Genomic DNA, 21109 nt, shown 5'->3' with positions numbered 1-21109 from the left:
TAAAAATCAGACTAAAATGAATAAATAAAGAAAATGCAACTAGAAAAATAAGAATTGATGGACTAAAAAGAAAAGATATTAGAGAGAAATATCAAGCTGAACTAGAAAATAAGATTAGCAATATTGATACTGATAGACCACTAGAAGTAATCTGGACTGATCTAAGAGAGAAAAATCAAGGAATGTGCTTAAGGTCTTCTGGGTAAGACAGAGAGGAGAGGAAGGAAGCCCTGGATTATGAGGAGGTGATAGAAAAAATGGACAAAAGAAATAAATGGAAGAATAAGAACAAAGATGAAGCCCAAGTCAGGTATAAAGAGATCAATAAACAAAGTTTGCACCTGAAAATATCTTCAGGACTGAATATGGTGTTGTACTACCTTACTGGGTAAGACAGTACAACACCGGGCAACTTGCAGCAAAGGTGAACCAAGTTAACATCACTCCTATCCAAGTATCTCCCATTTTGGGAGATACTGGGATAGGAGTGATGCCTGGTGTTGTACTGCCTTACCACAGTAAGGTAGTACAACACCATATTCAGTCCTGAAGATATTTTCAGGCACAAACTTTGTTTGCTCACACTTGGATAAAGGATTAAACTAAATTTATTATAGTCTAAGTGAAAAATAAACTTTCAACATCTTTCTCTAAATCCAGAGTAATTTAATAAAAAAAGGTAGCACACCTTTTGGCAACTCTTGTAGGTAAAGATGACCTTGCTATTGCTTCTGCCTGGTATCACCACCCCTGGGCCTGGCTCCCACTGAAGAGACCTCAATAAAGGTCAAAATTAGTCTGGTTAGTGGCCAATCCCTTAATGCATAACATTATACATATCCACAAGGAGATGTGTTTTGCATTATGGGAGATACTGGGATAGGAGTGATGTTAGCTTGATCCACCTTTGCTGCGAGTTGCCCGGTGATTGTACTGCCTTACCCCACTAAGGTAGTACAACACCTACCTTACCCCAGTAAAGTAGTACAACACCATATTCAGTCCTGAAGATATTTTCAGGCCCAAACTTTGTTTGCTCACACTTGGATAAGGGATTAAACTAAATTTATTATAGATCAATAAACAAATAAAAATCCTGGCTAAAAAGGCAAAGGAAGACTGCTCAATCAGGTCTGCAAGGAAATAGAGGAAAATGATACAGCAAAGGATATGAGAACGGTCTATGAAGGCTTGAACTTGATTTCAGGGAAGAAGAGAAGGATAAAAAGCAGTGCTTTGAAAGATGAAAGAGGAAAGATTTTGTTGGAAAAAAATGATAACATGGAAGAAATATGTTACAAAACTTCATGGAGATGAAGATAATCTGGAATGTGATCACACAGAAAATGATGATGCCCCAGAAATTAAGGAATGGGAAACCGAAGCAGCCATTAAAAGAATAAAGGATAAGAAAGTTCCAGGAGTGGATGATATTCAAGGAGAGTTACTGAAGGCATTGGGAAAGGAAGGAATCAAACTTCTGTCATCTTTAATAGAAATCTGGAGTCGGATATAATACCTAAAGACTTCGTAAGATCTATTTTTATTCTTATTCACAAGTCTACAGGAACAATGGATTGTAACAAGAACAGAACTTCAGCTCGATTAGTCACGTTGCAAAAGTCCTAATCAACATAATATATAGAAGAATGAAACAGATGATAGAGAGGGAATTAAATGAAGTACAGTTTGGTTTCAGGGGAACCAGGGAAGCTATCACAACACTACGGATATTGGGGAAAAGAATGATCGAGTGCAATAAAGATTTATATCTATGCTTTGTGCACTATGAAAAATCTTTCGATAATGTTAATCACTCTGTTTTATTTGATATTTTGCATAAAATAGGAATAGATAAAAATATTATGAGAATTTTGTTCAGAATATACAAAACTCAAGAAGCCAGGGTCAGATTTGAAAGAGAGGATACTGAATGGATCCTCATAAGAAAGGGTGTGAGACAAGGGTGTAGGATGTCCCCACTCTTTTTTAATGTCTATAGTGAATGGATGATGAGGGAGGCCTTGGAAGATCTGAAGGATGGAATAAAGATAAACGGACACCTGATAAATAATATAAGATATGGTATATTATAATATAATATAAGGTGGAAAGCAGAAGTCATATCACCATATACCAGTTGTGAAAAAATGTCAACACCTTATTATTAAAATTCTCTGGATTAGAGATAGTTGATGGAAGTTATTTTCACAACATAATAAGATGTTGACACCTTTTGGCAAACTGGTATATGGTGATATGACTTCTGCATTACTTCCACCTTCTGGTATCACTACCCTCTGGGTCTGGCTCCCACTGATGAGACCGCAATAAAGGTCGAAACCGGCCTGGGTATTGGCCCTTCCCTTAATGCATAGCATTATACATGTCCGCAAGGAGTGTGCTTTGCATTATGGGAGATACTAAGGCAAGTGATCAGAACTTATTCCACCTTTACTACGAGTTGCCCCAGTCCTGAAAATACTTCAGGTGCAAACTTTGTTTGCTTACACTTGGATAAAGGATTAAACCAAATATATAATTGGTAGCATAGCCAAGTGAAAAAACTTCCACCAATCCTACAGAGGATTGTATAGTTTTGCAAATCAGGAAATAATCTATGCAGTTTTTAGTATTTGAGTCCAGTGAAGTTCGAGTGTATTTGTGAGTATTCCTATGATAAAACATGGTGTTTACAACTACAAGTTTATTATTTGTTTATAAAAATCAAGGAGATACTCTCCTCTCCCATTTCTTGTGTCTATTCCAAATTTACCCATCACATCACGCATATCATCTGAATATTGTCCAACTTTGGCATTAAAATCATCCATAATTATTAGATCTTTTTTGTATGTTTTGTTAAATAAAAGTTTTGGCCTCGTCCAGTCCAGTGTGTTTCCGAAAGAACCACGACACTCCATTTAAATCTTTCCAGCTCTTTCTCATTCAAATAGATCTTTCTGAGTTTGTACAATATCTGAATGTTTACAGTATGTAATGAATGGATTTCGCTAATCAATTTTTCAATATCTCTGTGGCATAAGATTTAGTGCATCAGCTTCCCTGTATGCAGTAAAATTATCGACACTTCTTTTAGCAACATAATTCATGTGTGTTTGAGGCGGTTGAATTTAATGTAGCTGGCTTGCTATTCCCCTGCTACATTTGCCTATTTAGTTAAGGCAAATTATTATTATTATTAAAATTAAAACCTCCATGGAGTCAAATGACTCATCATGGGAGGTCCCAAATATCGGGGAGAGAAAGAAGGTAGACTCCTACTGCAATGAAAAAGAAAGTTCAGTAAGACGGGAAAGATGAAACAATAGCCCTTGAGCACTCTCATAACATTGGGGGATGGAGTAAGATAAAAAGAAATAAAAAATAAAAACAGTAACAATCATACATACAGAGTTATGAAACTGAAACTAATAAAATTTCTAATGTACAGAAGTGATTGTAAAAAGATTCATAATTATAAATTATGACTATTTTTACATATACCTTTTACCAGTGTACTATCTGTATACATGCCTTTTATCGATATTTTTTAAGATTTCTAATTACTAATGTGTTTGGGATATGTCATGAATTACATCATGTGCTTTCTGTAAGTCCATAAAATATACAAATGTTCTTATAGAGTACAGAGAAAATTGTAAGGAAGCAAAGAACTATATGAGATGATAAAGGTGACATGAAAACTGAAGATATTCTAGATGTCTAGAGTAATTAATTTGAAAGATTGCTAAATAAAACAAGCAGTGGCAGCATGACGGTAGAAAACTCCAAGCAGAAATGCAGTCAGGAATACATTTCCATACTTGAAGTAGAAAAAACCATTAAAACCCCAAAATGTGGAAATTCAGCTGCAGTAGATGAAATTCAACCAGAAATGCTCAAATATCGAGTATAAAAGTTTTGCAGTGGCTGCACTTCATAATTCAGAAGGCCTGGCCAGAGGATCGATTTCTGGATGACTGGAGCAGAGCTCTTATGGTATCCATCTATAAAAAGAGGAAATAAAACTAAATGTGAGAATTACAGGGGTATTTCCTGAGTGTTCCTGGAAAGATTTATACAAGCATACTTGAGAAACGGTTCAATGACTGTGGAAGGGAAGCTTGGTGAAGAACAAGAGTCCAAATAGAGGTTGTCAGGATGATTTTAGAGCCTCCGTAGCTCAGTCAGTACAGACGAAGCCCTTTGGTTAAAAAGACCTCAGTTCGATTCCGTCAGTGATGTGAGGAACCTTTATCTGGTTTCTTTCGACTAAAGGTGAGTTAGCCAGTCTCATGCAGAGGTAGAGGATTTTTTCACCAGGAAACTCGGGTTTTTCATCCCCACCCCCAGAACAGGCAAACTGGCCCAGTGAACCCACATGGATTACAGTCATGAACATGTCCCAGCCATATGCCATTCATGAGCCAGATAAAAATTGGAGGGTTGGGGAAAGCAATGGTGAACTACCCTGTGAAAATCTCACCAGGAATACTTTGTGGGCAAACCTGCAAAGTCACCTATGGTCAGAAACGATTGAAAGGGAAAACCAGTACCAGTAGAATGATTTTCATTTTAAGACAAATAGTTGAGAAATCTTAGGAATATAACAAAGATCTGTTTTGTAGACCTGCGAAAGGTATACGACAAAGTGGCAGGAGAGTAACTGTAGAGTTTTATTCAAAACACTACAGTTATATGGTGTCAATGGGACATTATATCAAGTAATACTTAGTCTTTATTTGAGTTGTAAGTCAGCAGTTAGAATTGAAGGAAGTACAAGAAGATTGTTTGATGTTAAGTCTGGTGTTAGACAAGGATGTACATTATCCCCTCTGTTATTCATTATCTATATGGATCACATTATGAAGGAAAGCAGTATTAAATCTGATATCAAAATTGGAGATGTTAATCTCAGCTCTTTACTTTATGCAGATGATATTATACTTTTAAATAAATCCAATATAAGTCTGCAAAACTCTCTGACTAAATTGAATAACTGTTGTAATAAATTTGGTATGAAAATCAGCAATAAGAAGAAGACCAAGACAATGAAAGTTGGCAGAAACATTGAAAATAACAATGGTATTCTGAATGGTGAACCTATAGAACAAATAAAACATTTCAGCTATTTAAGCACAATTTTTAGTGAAGATGACAAATTAAATGTGGGATAGACAACAGAATTAGTAAAGCTGGTATGGTAGGCAGCCAGTTGAATAAATTTATATGGAATAAAAACGAAATTAATCAAAACAGATAATTAGCTATATACAAGACAATATTCAAACTAATTTTAACTTGTGGATATGAGAGCTGGGTTGGAGATAAAACACTTGATCAAAGAATGGAGACCACAGACATAAGAGTTCTGAGAAAGATTAGGGAAGTGAACAGATGGCACCAGTGGATGTGCCCACTTAAAATGAGGACAACAGGAAAGAACTTGATATAGTTAGCATTCAAGAGTGTGTTAGCAAAGCTAATCTCAGGTGGTATGGTCACAAACAGAATGGGAGAGAAAAGATTAGAAGATTAGACCAGGCTCAGGAAAAAGATCCAGAGGAAGGCCAAGATGTAGGTGGGGTCTTGACAGATCACAGATTATTTGGAGGAAAATTGTTGATTGATAGTTAGTAATGATATAACTTTTCATGAAATACTATCATAATATCCTGTACATCCTCTGAGGGCACTTATCAGGAATTTAATATGATGCCCTATATCAGTTTGCTTGCATTCTTCAGAGCGTGTTTATTATCATCATCAATTGAGTGGAATCTTCTGAAAAGATGGCAATATCATCAGCGAATAATAAACTGCTTAGTTTCTCGAAATATGTTTTAATAAGGAAATACCGTGAGCAAACATATGAATTCAAAAATATAATAACGGAATAACTCACATAAAATATTATTTAATAGTATAATTTTTGCCTATGTAGCGCAGGCATCTTCAGTACATTTATAAAGCTAACTGAACAATAACTGACAATTCCAAAGGGAATTAGCCACTTACATTAGCCACCTAAGTAGCTAATGTAAGATAACTAAAAAGGTCAATAAATTTCCTAACTAAATATATATATATATATATATATATATATATATATATATATATATATATATATATATATACACACAATAAAAAGTTAGGAAAGATTAGCTGATTTATAAAGTACTATCTCCCATTAAGGGGATAGACGTAAACCGTCAGATCTGTTTAAGTTAGGAGAGTGAAGTAGAGTTTCACATGTTTCTTTATATAGCTGTTCCATGAGGAACTGACTTTTGTGAAGGACTCTTGTCTTGTTCCAATGAACTCTATGTCTAGTGATGATGGTATGTTCTGCAAGTCCAGACTGTTCAGGTTCAAGGTATTGAATATAAGACTGGTGTTCTTCTAGCCGAATAGAGGCAGATCTTCCTGTTTGTCCGAAATAAGATAATCCACAAGAGCAAGGAATCTGGTAGACACCTGGATAACTGAGATGCGGAAGCTTGTCCTTTGGAGAAGTGAGAAAGGTGGAGATTTTTCTGAAACGTCGAAAGGCAACAAAAATATTCAGTGGTTTTAAAACTTTTGCTATACATTCACTAATGCCATGCCCATAAGGGATACGAATGCACATTATTTCTTCTGTATTTGAAGAGGAAGGCATATTAAAACTACTCAAAGCTCTTTTGATGAAGGAATTCTTATATCCATTAGACAAAAAGGAGGAAATAATATATTGCAGTTCTTTTTGTAACATATCGTCTGAAAAATAAAAGGAGTGAGCCCTTGGAATTGTCAGTTATTGTTTAATTAGTTTTATAAATGTACTGAAGATGCCTGTGATACACAGGCGAAAATTATACTATTAAATAATATTTTATGTGAGTTATTCCATTATTATATTTTTGAATTCATATGTCTGCTCACGGTATTTCCTTATTAAAACATATTGAGACTTTACGGAGAGTCTACTTCCAAACAATGTGCTAGATAAGGTAAAGTATTGGTAAAGAAGACTAAATGCATTAACAGAATAATATTCCTAGAGTTGTAAGATGGCTCAGGTTATTCCTACCTGCTGTAAAATAAAAGAAGTTTTTAGGTCCTTAAGAGCTCATCAGATCTATTTAAAAGCTAGTAGGTCTCTTTTAAATTATCAGCTGCATGAAGCTAAAAAATCTCTAGTGCTCTTAAATAGAGAAATTGTGGACATCAAGAAGGCTCTAGAATCTCTTTTAACGGCTGAAACTTTTAACACTATTTTGTGCATATCTTTGAATTCTTACCTAAAGGATTTTAATGATTCTCATGATAAGTTAAAGCACAAGTTTGAATCACTGGTGAGCCTCCCTAGTTCATGTGAGGACATGATTTCACTGTTGCGCTGAATAAGGTACCCCTGATGGATTTTTTTCATAACATAAACAGAGGTAATCGATCCTTATCCTAAAAAAAATATATATAAATATATATATATATATATATATTTAGTTAGGAAATTTATTGACCTTTTTAGTTATCTTACATTAGTTACTTAGGTGGCGCTCTTTGGAATTGTCAGTTATTGTTCAATTAGCTTTATAAATGTACTGAAGATGCCTGCGATATACAGGCGAAAATTATACTATTAAATAATATTTTACGTGAGTTATTCCATTATTATATTTTTGAATTCAAATGTCTGCTCGTGGTATTTCCTTATTAAAACATCCCTTATTAATGTAGCGGTATATAGCACTCTGCATATCCTTTCTGATTTCTTTCTTTTTACAAGTTGGTTCAGTTCAGCATATTTAAATTTATTTCTTGACAAGTCATTCCTGCTAGTGCACACAGAGGTGTAAGAATAGGAATGACATATTTTCCTGATAGTTCTTCATTATATTTAATGAGAAACTTAATCTTTTTTTACTTCAGCACTTGTTAATGATTGCTTTATTTGAGATTTTAACTGTTATTTTCATTTGGCTGCAGAGCAGGTAGGTGTCATTTCTTCAGATATATTTTGTAATTCCTTGTTTAGATTAGTTTTCTATGCATTAATATTATTCTGAATTACTTTTGTATCACATTTTTTTCTTAACCATTTATTTTTGTTTTTAATAACTCAGGGTTGGATGGTGCATCTAACTAAATCTGTCATTTAAATTTAATTTAAATGTATTTATTATTTCCATCTTCTGGACAATTTTTACATTTTAAACAAGTATGTAATCTGTTTCAGCTGTTGAACTGTTAATATGCCCATGATCCTTTTAAGTTTCCTCTTGAAGAAAGAATTTGTCATTATCAGGGATTTACTTGGTGCAAACTCCTCTGAGGTTTTGTGATCCGAAGCCATATTGTCCAATCAGTGCCTTTTTCAAATGAAAGTCTCTTGCCTATTGAGGCAATGAAATCTCCTAAAAACACCAACTTGATTAAGAACCTTTGATGTGCATGTGGGGGATGGGGAATCACATTAAAAAAATAAAAAAATAAACTTGCCTTAATTTATTGCAGCATCTGTTACTGTAGAAGTCTTTAATATCAGTATCACTATGATACTGATATTAAAGCTATATCATTACTATACCTTTGGATGTTTTACTTTTCACAGAGGTTATACATTCAGAATATCTCTGAATTCCAAGTTCTATTATGTGTAGTTTCCATTCTGTTTGATCAAGAATTTCACCCTACAATGATGATAGTTTCTCCATTCATACAGCTCTTACTTCAAGATATTCTATAAAATTATTATTTAAAAAAAAAAAACGTTTTTTGTTTTGTTTACATCATTTGTATATTGCAAACAAGGCATTTTATGATGTAATTTTCCCCCCTTTAGCCACTGAAGTCTTTCTTAGTTATAATTGAAATTTCTGCCTCCGTTGGTGACAGTAATTATGTAGTACTGGATTCCCAAGTGGCTAGGTTTATGGATGTTCCATTTAGAAGAGATTACATGCTGAACATGACCAACTAGGAATTTTCTAGGTCCTGTCTCATGGTATTGGTTGTTAGATGTGAAGGATATCAGCAATGCATGGGAAACATTTAAAAAATTCTTAAATGATAGATTATCAGAATGTGTCCCTAGAGTTTGAGAATAAATAGGATCCAAAAGAATTATATCATCATGCTGCAAATAAAAGAATGGGTAAGAAAGAATAACTCTAATGAATGCAAATAATATGGAATGACAGATGCAGTAGAGACGGTTCAACAAATGGGTGCTATTTTGCTAGAAGCCATCAATCTGGCATATGCAACATCAAGCTCACCGCTATCTCTTCACTGAATGAAGGAACTCAGGGGTATGATGAAGAGGTACAAGTGCTGTTGCACAAAGTGAATAAGAATTCAGTAATAGGGGGTGATGAGACACCAGATGCTATTGCTGACTTGGATTGTTCATCCCACAAAACAAAGTGGCCAGAAATGCAACTGAGAGCCATAAAATACTCTCAGATAGGATTAACCATCTTGTCAGAGCATCAAGTAGACTTTCAGAGAAGCCAAGTTACTTGGCTGTAACATGCAATGGAAAATGAGAGGAAATAACAAACAATTATTTTTATCTAACACAAGGACTATATAATACAGAATTAAAAAAAAATAATTATAGATAATTAATAGTGATTACATCCTAGAATATCAAAATCTCATCCACTGAAACTGCATATATCTAAGTTTCTGAGACAATCACTATGAATTGTTAATTTTTTTTTAATCATGTATGTGGATATGTGACTTCTACCCATAATGTTGTAAACTGATAGGAAGTTAGCACAATGGATAAGCTAAGTTTTTTTAATTTATTCTATTTTATTTTTTTACATAATCTGGAAACCCTGCTCTACAGACCAAACATGGAACTTTTTCAAGACACTTCAGGCTTCCAATAAGCAAGACAATGGTCATGCACTGAGGGATGAACTTCATCTCCCATTGTGGCCATGAAGCCTTCAGCCTGTTGGTTGGAACGGCAGCTATGCTATCCAAACAGGATGTTTTTTATTGTTCCTTTTCCTTTGAACTCCAAATAGCATGCACTCTTTTTCATACAGTTGTGAGCAAGATGAAAGAATTAAATGCACGGAACGTAACATCATATTTGATCATTGCTTTATTGTTCCTTTTAATCCAATGAAAGTAAATAACAATTTAAATATATATATATATTTATAAAATTAATATTTAACTGACTAGAACCCGAGAAAGTATAACACAAAAAAACTTTAATGAATCACGACTAGTTTCATCGGTGTCCCAACTTCTTCAGGTGAGTAAGAAATAACACTTATAAAACTAACAAGGTAAAAAACATGGACTTTCCAGCTTAATAAAAAGAAGAAGAATAGTAACAGTCATATTTGAATTGGTGACCACGTGCTATTGTTAGCATCAGTTGAATGTGAGTGACAGCTAATTTTAGAGTGGCAGTACTGGATTACTGCACTATGGGAATCAGGCAAACTGTAGCTCAGATTGTTGTTCATGTGTGAAGTGTTCAGAACTATTTCTTTGGATTCTACAATTCATCTTTCAAATTCATCCTTGCATATATATAAATTGGTTGTGAGGTCCCAATCAACTTGGTGTTGACGTTCTTCGAGGTTAGAGTTGGCGGAGAAAAGAAAATTACTGGAAAGGGCACTCACTTGTGTTCTACTGTCACGTCTATGTTCCTCAAGACGTAGTGAAATAGATTTATCTGTCTGACCAAAATAAGGTCAACCACAGTCATACATAACTTTATAAACACCAGGAAAATGAAGTTGGTTGTGTTTTGGTTTTGGTCGACTCAGAAAAGAACGAAGTTTTGGCAGAGTTGTATAGTCAGTCTTTATGTTGAATTTCTTCATAATCCTAGATAGTTTTGGGGTAAGAGAACTAATAAATGAGGGTTGGATTCATCTTCTTGTCGAGGTTGTTGACGTAGTCTCAAACATTTAGTGATTATCCATTATCCATTATTTAAGAAGGTGTTTTTCGGGAAGTTAAGTTCTGTTTGTATATATATATAAACAAAACACAATAATAAGAGTACCAATTGTAAACAAATGTAAATTAAAATTAAATAGAGAAATAACAGAACAAATTATGAAATTTAAACATACTGAATGATAATTAATGGATATGGAATAACAAAGAAAAAGAAAATTAAGGAATAAGCTCTTACAGAGAATAAAATATCAAGATTTCTAATCAAACAATGTAGAGTAAAACAAATTTAAATATATTACTGAAAATAAATATGTATCTAAGTGATAATAATCTAAGTGATATTGGGTCGGATGATTTGTTGTTTCATCATCCAGCTGTTTGCGGATGATGCAAAACTGGGGAGAGCAATGCATAGTCAGGCTGATGTTAATGCCTTACAAGAGGACCTGAATAGATTGCATGAATGGGCAGGTAAGTGGAACTGTTGGGTCAATGTTGCCAAGTGTAAGGTTTTGAGATTTGGTAAGCAATGATGGGATGCAAAGTATACACTTGGTGGGGAAACTTTAACAGAAGTAGAGGAGATGAGAGATCTAGGAGTGATGGTGGACAAGGACCTGAAATTCAGGGGCCACATTGCACAAGTTGTGAAGACATCACATCAAATAATGGCAATGATGCGGAGAACCCTGACATGCAGAAATAGAGAGGTTATGATTCCATTGTATAAGGCCTTGATCAGGCCTCATATGGATTATTGTGCACACAGATTTGGTCACCAGGTTTTCATGGTGATGAGGATATGCTGGAAAGGGTACAGAGAAAATTCACAAAGGTAGTCAGTAGTCTTTGGAATGTGGAGTACGAGGATAGATTGAGAGAATGTAAGTTGCAGAGCATCATGAATAGGAGGAGGGGGGGGGATATGATTGAGACATATAAGCTGGTCAGGGGTTGTTATCAGGTAGACATGTAAGAGAGTTTTCATAGAATGAGAGAGGAGAGGAATTTATCTCATTTCAAAAACACGAAATAAGATAATTTACAACCAAAGAAATGAAAGCCCTTAAAAAAGATAGAAATATGAGATTAACAAAAAATAAATATAAATAAATATTAGTATATGATAATGGTATTATCATATACAAAGAATGCACGACAAATAATAAACTGAGAAACAAAAAAAAAATCATGAATAAACTATAAAAAAAAAGGACAAAATGATTCTTACTTAACAGTTATAATAAATATTTTCAGCATTTTATAATGCAATTTACCTGAATATAGGGGGAAAATACTCACTCGTTAAGAAACCATGTTATAAGCTTATGAAGAATATAGTCTTGTAGCAATGATATGCAAATATATCGTCCTCCTAGCCGAAGTACACGCCAAATTTCAATAAACACTTGATCAACTTTTTTGTTTGATTCTTCTGAGTTATCTGCCATTAAGGCATCTAAAGTTCCTTTATCCAATACAGCACTAAACTCACCATCCTCAAAAGTCATCTGGAAAAAATAAAATAAAACAAAGTATGAAAATGAACTAAGATAATCATAAAACTTATTTCATAACAGCATTCTTGCATAAATGCCATCATAATCACAGTGGCTGAACCTAAAACCATTTCTGGCTTATGAACTGTAGTTACATAATTTTGTTTAGCCTAATTTTGCCAATAAAAACAGTCTGATTGAAATCAAAATTAAGGTGACATGGCTAATTTTAATGATAATCTAAAATGCCACATTTCAATAAAAATCTATCCAAGGAATAACATGTTTGGATGAACTGAGAGAGAGAGAAAGAGAGAGAGAGAAAGCAAATGTAATATGTACTATGAATTTTGTAAAGCCAACCTAAGAACTTGCAAATTAAATTGCAAATTTTTTCTTTAGTGATGTGCAAAATTAATAGAACTATGAAAAAATGAGAATACAGGTATCCCTTGTTTAACGTGATTAATTAATCCCTCGATGTTACCGTATATCAAAAGCGCATTAATCAAATATAATAATCAATGGTAAAAATTAAAATTCATCCATGATCGATTACTGTATTAATAATTCGTTTTATATGGTACTCTTTATATGGTATTCATTTTTTATCTTTCCCATAGGAAAGGTAAAAAATGAATGCAAAATAAATGTTTAATAAATGCTTGTACCTACCTACATTAGTTACTGCAATTTTTTTTTATCAAAAAAGTTATCAAGAGGCATTTGAATGGTTTTAGTTTTTTTCTTATCAGCATAAATTCTATGACAACAAGTATATACTATGATCAGCATAAATTCTATGACAACGAATCTCTAGACCGTGGCAAACAAGCATTCTTCAATTAACATCTCAATCCATATCCATTACTTGCTGCTTAAGATCTGCGAAATATTCCATCCGGTTCTTTAATTGTTATTCCTCATCATCATCAAATTCCTGCCATGTACCCTCAAGGGGTGTACAGGATATGACAGTACTACATGAAAAAATTACATCATTACTAACTTCCTATCTACAATTTTCCTCCAAATCAGTCTGTTACTTGTCAAGACTCCAACATTATCAGATCTTATATTTCTATCGTCTAAGGCACTTTGTACCGTATCAATCCACCTATATCTTGGTCTTCCTCTGGGTCATTTTCCTGCCAACCTGGCAGAGAACACTTGTTTTGCTAATCTTTCCTCTCCCATTCTATTTAAGTGACCATACCATCTGAGATTAGCTCTGCTAATGCATTCCTGGATGCTGACAATGTCAAGTTCTTTCCTAATATCCTCATTTTTAATATGATATTGCCATTGATGCCATCTGTTCACGCCTCTAATCTTTCTCAGGACTCTCATATCTGCGGTCTCTAGTCGTTGGTCAAGTGTTTTACTTCTGACCCAGCTATCATATCCATAAGTTAAAATTGGTTTGAACACAGTCTTGTATACAGCTAATTTAGTGTTCCGACTAATTTCTCTCTTATTCCATATGAATTTATTCAATTGACTTCCCACCATACCAGCTTTGCTGATTCTGTTGTCTATTTCTATATTTAGTTTACCATCTTCAGTAAAAATTGTGCCTAAGTAGCTGAAATGTTCTACTTGTTCCACAGGTTCTCCATTCACAACACAGTTGACATTTTCAATGATTCTGCCTATTTTCATTGTCTTTGTCTTTTTATTGCTGACCTTCATACCATATCTATTACAACAGCTATTCAATTTAGTCAGAGAATCTTGCAGACTTGTAGCGGATTTATTTAGAAGTATAACATCGTCTACATAAAGCAAAGAGTGGACATTAATATCTCCAATTTTGATATCAGGTTTAATACCACTTTCCTTCATAATGTGATCCATATAGATAATGAATAACAGAGGGGATAATGTACATCCTTGTCTCACACCAGATTTAACATTAAACCATCTTCCTGTACTTCCTTCAATTCTAACTGCTGACTTACAACTCAAATAAAGACTAAGTATTGCTTGATATAATGTCCCATTGACATCATATAACTGCAGCGTATTGAATAGCTTCTCTCTTGGCACCTTGTCATATGCCTTTTCCAAATCGACAAAACTTAAATACAGATCTTTGTTATATTCCCATGCTTTCTCGACTATTTGTCGTAAAGTGAAGATCTGATCCTGACAGCCACTATTTGGCCTGAATCCAGCTTGTTCTTCACCAAGCTTTTCTTCCACAATTCTTCTCAACCGTTTCTCAAGTATACTTGCATAGATCTTGCCAGGAACACTCAGTAGAGAAATACCTCTGTAATTCTCACATTCAGTTTTATTTCCCTTTTTATATATGGGTACTATGAGAGCTCTACTCCAATCATCGGGAATTCGTCCCTCTGTCCAGGCTTTCTGAACTATGCAGTGCAGCCACTGTAAGACTCTTATACCACCATACTTCAGCATTTCTGGTCGAATATCATCTACTCCTGCTGCCTTTCCACATTTCAAGCCTTTGATGGCTTTTTCTACTTCAAGTATGGATATGTATTCCTGACTGCATGCCTGGTCAGTGTTTTTTATCACTGTGCTGTCATCACTGCTTGTTTCATTTAGCAGTTTTTCAAAGTAATTACTCCATACTTCAAGGATATCTTTTTCTCCTGTTTTCATTTCACCTTTATCATCTCTAATTCCTTTTACAGCACTCTTTCCTCCATTCCTAAGCTTCTTCAACAACCTCCAGAATATTTTGCCACCTTCTTGATATTTATTTTCTATATTCTTGCCAAAGTCCTCCCATGACTTTTGTTTAGCTAGTTTTACACACTGTTTAGCTTTCTTACATTTGTCTCTGTATTCTGTAAGAGTAAAAGCTGACTTATTTGCCAGGAACTTTTGATATGCTTTCTTCTTTTCCTTCACTGCCTCTTTAACTTCCTGTGTCCACCAGGGAGTTCTGATTTTTTTATCTTTGCACACAACCTCACCACATGCCTCTCTGGCAGAATCAATCAATGTTTCCTTCAGAGTTTGCCACTGAATCTCCAAGGTTTGATTCCTGTTCTCAAACTCTTTCATTTTCTTTTCAATAATATTTCTGTATTTTAGTCTACAGTTTACATCTGAGAGCTGCTCAACTTTTATTTGCTTTAAAACTTTCTTACATGTTATTCTTTTCAATATGAAATTCAATTTTATCCTGCTCAAGACTAAATAGTGATCACTTCCAATTTCAAATCCTCTGTACACTCTGGTGTCCTGCACCAGGGAGAAAACATCACTATCAACAATAATATAGTCAATGAGACTTTTCTTATTCCTAGCCTCTTCTCTCCATGTGAATTTGTGCACATTTTTATGTTGGAACATGGTGTTAGTAATAACCAGTCCATGTCCTGAGCAGAAATCCAACAGATATTTGCCATTATTATTAGCTTTGCTCTTTTCTCCAAATTTTCCCAAAATATATTTGTATGTCTCACAATCATTTCCTACTCTACTATTTAGATCCCCAACAAGGACCAACTTTTCCTTTTTCATTGTGTCAGTTGCTTTTTCTAAAGCCTCAAAAAATTCCTCCACTTCTACCTTAGTAGAACCTTTTGTGGGACCATAGGCACAAATAAGTCTCATTGTCCAGTTCCCCATTCTCATATTTGCCCACATTACTCTACTTGAGACTGACTGCCATTCAAGAAGATTAGCCTCGTATTTTGTGTTGAATACTATGGCTACTCCTTCTTTTCCTTGATTGTCATTGCCTGAATATAACATTTTGTATTTATTGCTCAGAAAGATCTCACCAGTTTTGGTCTTTTTTGTTTCAGTCACCCCTATTATGTCGATCTGGTACTTATCTAATTCCACATTAGCTCCATTTCTTTGCCATTCAGGCTTCTTACGTTGATAGTACCGATTTTTAACTCTGGTGATGTTGAGTTGGGGTTTGTTTTCAGATTTGTTCCAGTAGCTGACTTTTCGCTGTTCGCCCTGGTTCCCTGGCGAAAACAACGGGGGCCTTGTTTAACCGGGCGACGCCCCAGCCGGCATGAAATTTTGTCATGTTGTACCATTATTTTTTATTTTGGTTTAACCAATAAGAATACAGTTTGGTCGGCTAAATCCCAAATTGCCAGCCCATCCTCGTTCGTTCAGTATCAAAGTAGATACCCAACAGGGTGCATCACGAGAAGGTGAGGATTGGACATTAGGTCAGAAGTCCTGGTCGGTTTTCCGCATTCCTTTAAAGGCTATGTGGAGGTCTCCTCTCAGTTATACAGCTTTGACCCTTAAGCACCCTTTGACCCTTAAGCATTGTTATTCCTTTGGAACCTTATCTTCACGTTCGATGTTGAAAGTTTATTTTGCACTTAGTTAGACCATAATAAATTTAGTTTAATCCTTTATCCAAGTGTGAACAAACAAAGTCTGCGCCTGAAAATATCTTCAGAACTGAGGCAAGGTGGTGCATCTGTTGGCAACTCATAGCAAAGGTGGACCAAGCTCTCATCACTCCATGTCTCAGCATCTCCCACCATGCAAAGCACATCTCCTTGCAGACATGTATAATGCCATGCATTAAGGGAAGGGCCACTACCCAGACCGGTTTTGACCTTTATTGCAACACTTTGCCTCAGTCCTAAAGATATTTTCAGGCGCAAACTTTGTTTGCTCATACTTGGATAAAGGTTTAAACTAAATTTATTATCTTCACGTTCCATTTGTTCGTTGTCTTCATATGCTCATTATAGTTCAATTTCAAGGAGATTATTGTCCCTGAAACCTTTTGAATTTGAATCCAATAATTCTTTAACATCTTCTGCATCAACACCATCAAAACCAAGGTCTTCACCAATTGCAATGTTTTCTTCAACCACATTGTTCACAGGATTTTGAAAACCACCTAAGTCATTACCATGTTCTAAAAAAGTTTTTTCCTTTTCCAAACAGCTCTCATGCCGCTAGAAGACACTTGCTCTCACGAGTCATGAATGTTTTCAATTGCGTGTTTAATGTTACATTTTTTCCAAAATTCTTGGAGCATAATTACATTTTCTCCCGTAGTTGTTTCTACTGCCTTTGAAAGTTGCATTGATGTCCAATGATGTCGTATTTGGTGGAAAGAATAAAACTTTCACATTCTCACACAGATCATTAAGAAAGTTTGGATTACCAAGTGCATTATCATCAACGTCATCATGCTTACGATTTTCTTTTTCTCGGCCAGGAAACACTCCTCGAGGCTTATATATTTTTGCATTCTATATTTAAAGGCACATTAATTAAAACTTTTGCCATGTATATAAAGGGATTGTCAAATCCCACGTTAAGAAAAACCATGTTAAGCAAGGGGATACCTGTAGCGAAGAATATAAAATAACAAATAAAACTGGATGCTAATGAGATATTAGAAAATATTTCCGAAAATGAAACATGGAAAATTACATAACACATATTATACTTGACAATAAATAATATTCTTGTTTTCACCTAATATTACCTATGCATAAGAATAAGTTTACACGTTAAATATCAACACAACTAGGTTAATTGTATATAAAGAGAGCAAGCCGACTTCACATCAAATTGCTCTGTAAGCTATAACTGGAAAATACACTCCCTTCTAAGACAAGTATTATGTGAGTCACTATCTAGACTTGTTTTCAACCTTTCTTGAGGTGGATGACTTGTTAAAAATTCTATTACCAGGATTTCAAAAACTATTACAGCTCAGTAGAACTCTAAGTATCTCCACGAGTCTAGTTCTAATAATGCAGCTTTATTAAGGGTCATCTCAAGGATAATTAACCATGTAGGAGAGGCTCAGGTTTCTGGTTACCACTGAGACAAACCAAGTTTTGAAATAGTGGAAGCAAAGAGACCCAAGTATCTTAGAATAAACTATGTGGAGCAACAGAAGGATATTTGAGGTCACTTTTGTGAAATCTTAGAACATTTCAAACAATATAACTTTAATAGTTTTCAACACTTACTATTTTCCTTTCAAACACTATTACAATTCAATAGACCTCTAAAGTGGTATCATTGGAGTCTACTGTACTTCTGCTTCTCAATCTTGATACATAATTTTGCTACTTGCATATGGAAAAATTACCACTGCCATCAAGCTACTATGCCATACATTTAACTCTTACCATAATGCAGAACATCATGCAAACGTGAGAGGGGATATATGTACTGTGCATTATGTTAATACAGAATAACTTGATAAGAAGTCAAATGCTTTCTATACACAAAGTATCTCTCTATGTTCTAATTATGAAAATATTATTATTATTACGTGACACCTCCAGGGAGTCCAAAGACTTATCAAGGGAGGGCACCTACTCTACAACTGTCTCCACCACTCAATTCACCAACTATACCAACACCATCTACTGCAAACAACCATCACTAGTATTTTTACAGACAATCACAAACATCCATGCCCACGGCGGGATTCAAACCTGCCACCTTTTGGTTGGAGAACAGATACGCTAACCACTAAGCCAACCAGGCCAGCATTTTGCATATTTCATACAAAAACGTTATTTATTACACTTGCTTAAAATCAGGTGAAAGCAGGAATATAATTTCTTATCATGTATAATATACTTCTAATGTAGTAAAAAAATGTGATGTATATTTTTAATAGAGGGTATTCTAATAGCACTTATGAGTAAAACTTAGAGTAGACATTAGAAAACTGGCTATGAAAAGACAAAGAATATTATTTTATATGAAGAAATAAAGTAAAACATTACTTTTCATTATAGTATGTTGAGAACTAAAAGAAACAATATGGTGCTGAACAGTTGGCTATAGCGAACGTTCTTTTCAGTAGCATCACAATTATTGAATATCAGATCTTATATTTCAGCCTTCTAAAGCAGTTTTAACTGTATCGATCCACTAGATCCAGGTTTTGCTGGGTATTTCTCCTGTGAAACATCTGTTTTGCTAACTTTTCTTCTTGCATTCTAGTTATATGACCATACCTCCTAAGATTAGCTCTGCACACATTTCTGTATATTAAATCTCTTTATTTTAATATGATTCTAACATTTATGCAGTTTGTTCATTTTCCTAATTTATAAAGTTACTTTAGTGCTCTGATTAATTTCTCTCTTTATCCCATAAAAAAAAAAGTATTTGATTGACTCTCCACTATACTAGCTTTGCTATTCTCTTGTCAATTTCCATATTTAATTTGCTGTTAAATATGAAAATTTAATATGTGCCTAAATGGCTGAAATGTTTTACTTGTTCTATAGATTTTTAATTCAGGATGTAGCTGATAGTTGGCAACTGATCTTTCCTTGATTTTACATCAAGCTTTATAATGTTTCATTTATGCCACATAATTGTAGAGTTTTGAACAGCCTTTCTCTTGGTACTCTATCATTTTCTACAAAACTTAAATACAGATCCTTGTTATATTCCCATGATTTCTCCAATATTTATTTTAAAGTAAATTATTTAATTCTGATAATACCTATTTGGCTTAAACCCAACTTGTTCTTCTCTAAGCTTTCCTTCCACAATTTTTCTTGGCCTCTTCTCACATATGCATGCATAAATCTTACAAGGAACATTTAGTAGGGAAATTCTATAATTCTCACATTCAGTTTTATTTCCCTTTTATAGATGAATTCTATGAGAAGTCTACTTCAATCATCTGGAATTCCTCTCTTTGATCAGGCCTTCTCAGTTATGCAGTATAACTAATGTAAAACTTTTATAGTTCCATATTCAAACATTTCTGGTCAAACATCATCTACTCCAGCTACATTTATGGAAAGGTAAATTTAATGGTTTATGTAAAGTACTAACTGTAATGTTAATCTGTATCAGTGGTAGACAATGGCGCAGTTGATGACTAATGACCTTCTCCATTATTGTATAGAGAATTGAGATGGGGTAATAATTTGTTAGTTTGATGACAGGCTTTTATTTATTTATTTTGGAATGTGGAGTAGATGCCAGTTGGGAATTAAGAATGCAAAGATAATATAAGTTAGATGTTAGTTCATGAGTACAACTCTGGAGGAGGTGGGGGTTGTACTACTGAAGTTACTGAAGCCAAATAGGTATTATCAGAATCAAATAACTTACTTTAAAATAAATATTGGAGAAATCATGAGAATATAACAAGGATCTGTATTTAACTTCAGTACTACTGAAGACTTTTGTATCATGGTTATTCAACGATATTCTCCCCATATCATTCTAGCAAAAGAATACAGGAGGCATGCAGGTGCACTGTTTTTGGTATTGTGTGTGGGGGGGGAGTGAATTGCCTCGATCATCTATGTACAGGATAGTCCATAAGTCACAAATGGGTTTAAGCATTTAATAACTTGTTTTATTTATAATTATTTTTATTATTTTTTTTCTTCTTATAATGAAATACAGAACCTGGAGTTCTTTTTTTATTAATTATGAAAAACTACATCATGTAAATATCTTTCATTTTCATGAGTCCTTTCTACAGCATGTTCCATTAGAGCTGCTAATGTTTCTGGCTACAGTGTCCTAATTTATAAATAAATTATAATACTGGCTGGGGCTTTTATGATATATTTTTAACTAGTGTAAAATATTATTTATGAGTGTAATTTTTGCCTGAATATCGAAGGCATCTTCAGTACAAAGCTAACAGAACTCATCATCATCTTCATCATCATCGAATTCCTGCCATGTACCCTCAATGG

At 34.3% G+C, this 21109-nt stretch overlaps 1 protein-coding gene across 1 annotated transcript in view; it reads right to left on the bottom strand.

Annotated features, from left to right (window-relative positions):
- Positions 1–21109, bottom strand: part of LOC150098398 (eEF1A lysine and N-terminal methyltransferase-like) — a 139343-nt gene that overhangs the window by 95922 nt on the left and 22312 nt on the right. Inside the window, exon 3 of the mRNA XM_090404818.1 lies at positions 12235–12443. Within this exon, the coding sequence (XP_090260944.1) occupies positions 12235–12443 (209 nt within the window). The remainder of the gene's footprint in view (positions 1–12234; positions 12444–21109) is intronic.

The sequence above is a fragment of the Typopeltis vanoorti genome, chromosome 15, assembly GCF_054136105.1.
Source record: "Typopeltis vanoorti isolate ZY-2024b chromosome 15, IOZ_Tvanoo_1.0, whole genome shotgun sequence".
NCBI lineage: Eukaryota > Metazoa > Arthropoda > Arachnida > Uropygi > Thelyphonidae > Typopeltis > Typopeltis vanoorti.
This window is presented reverse-complemented; position numbering and strand designations above follow the sequence as displayed.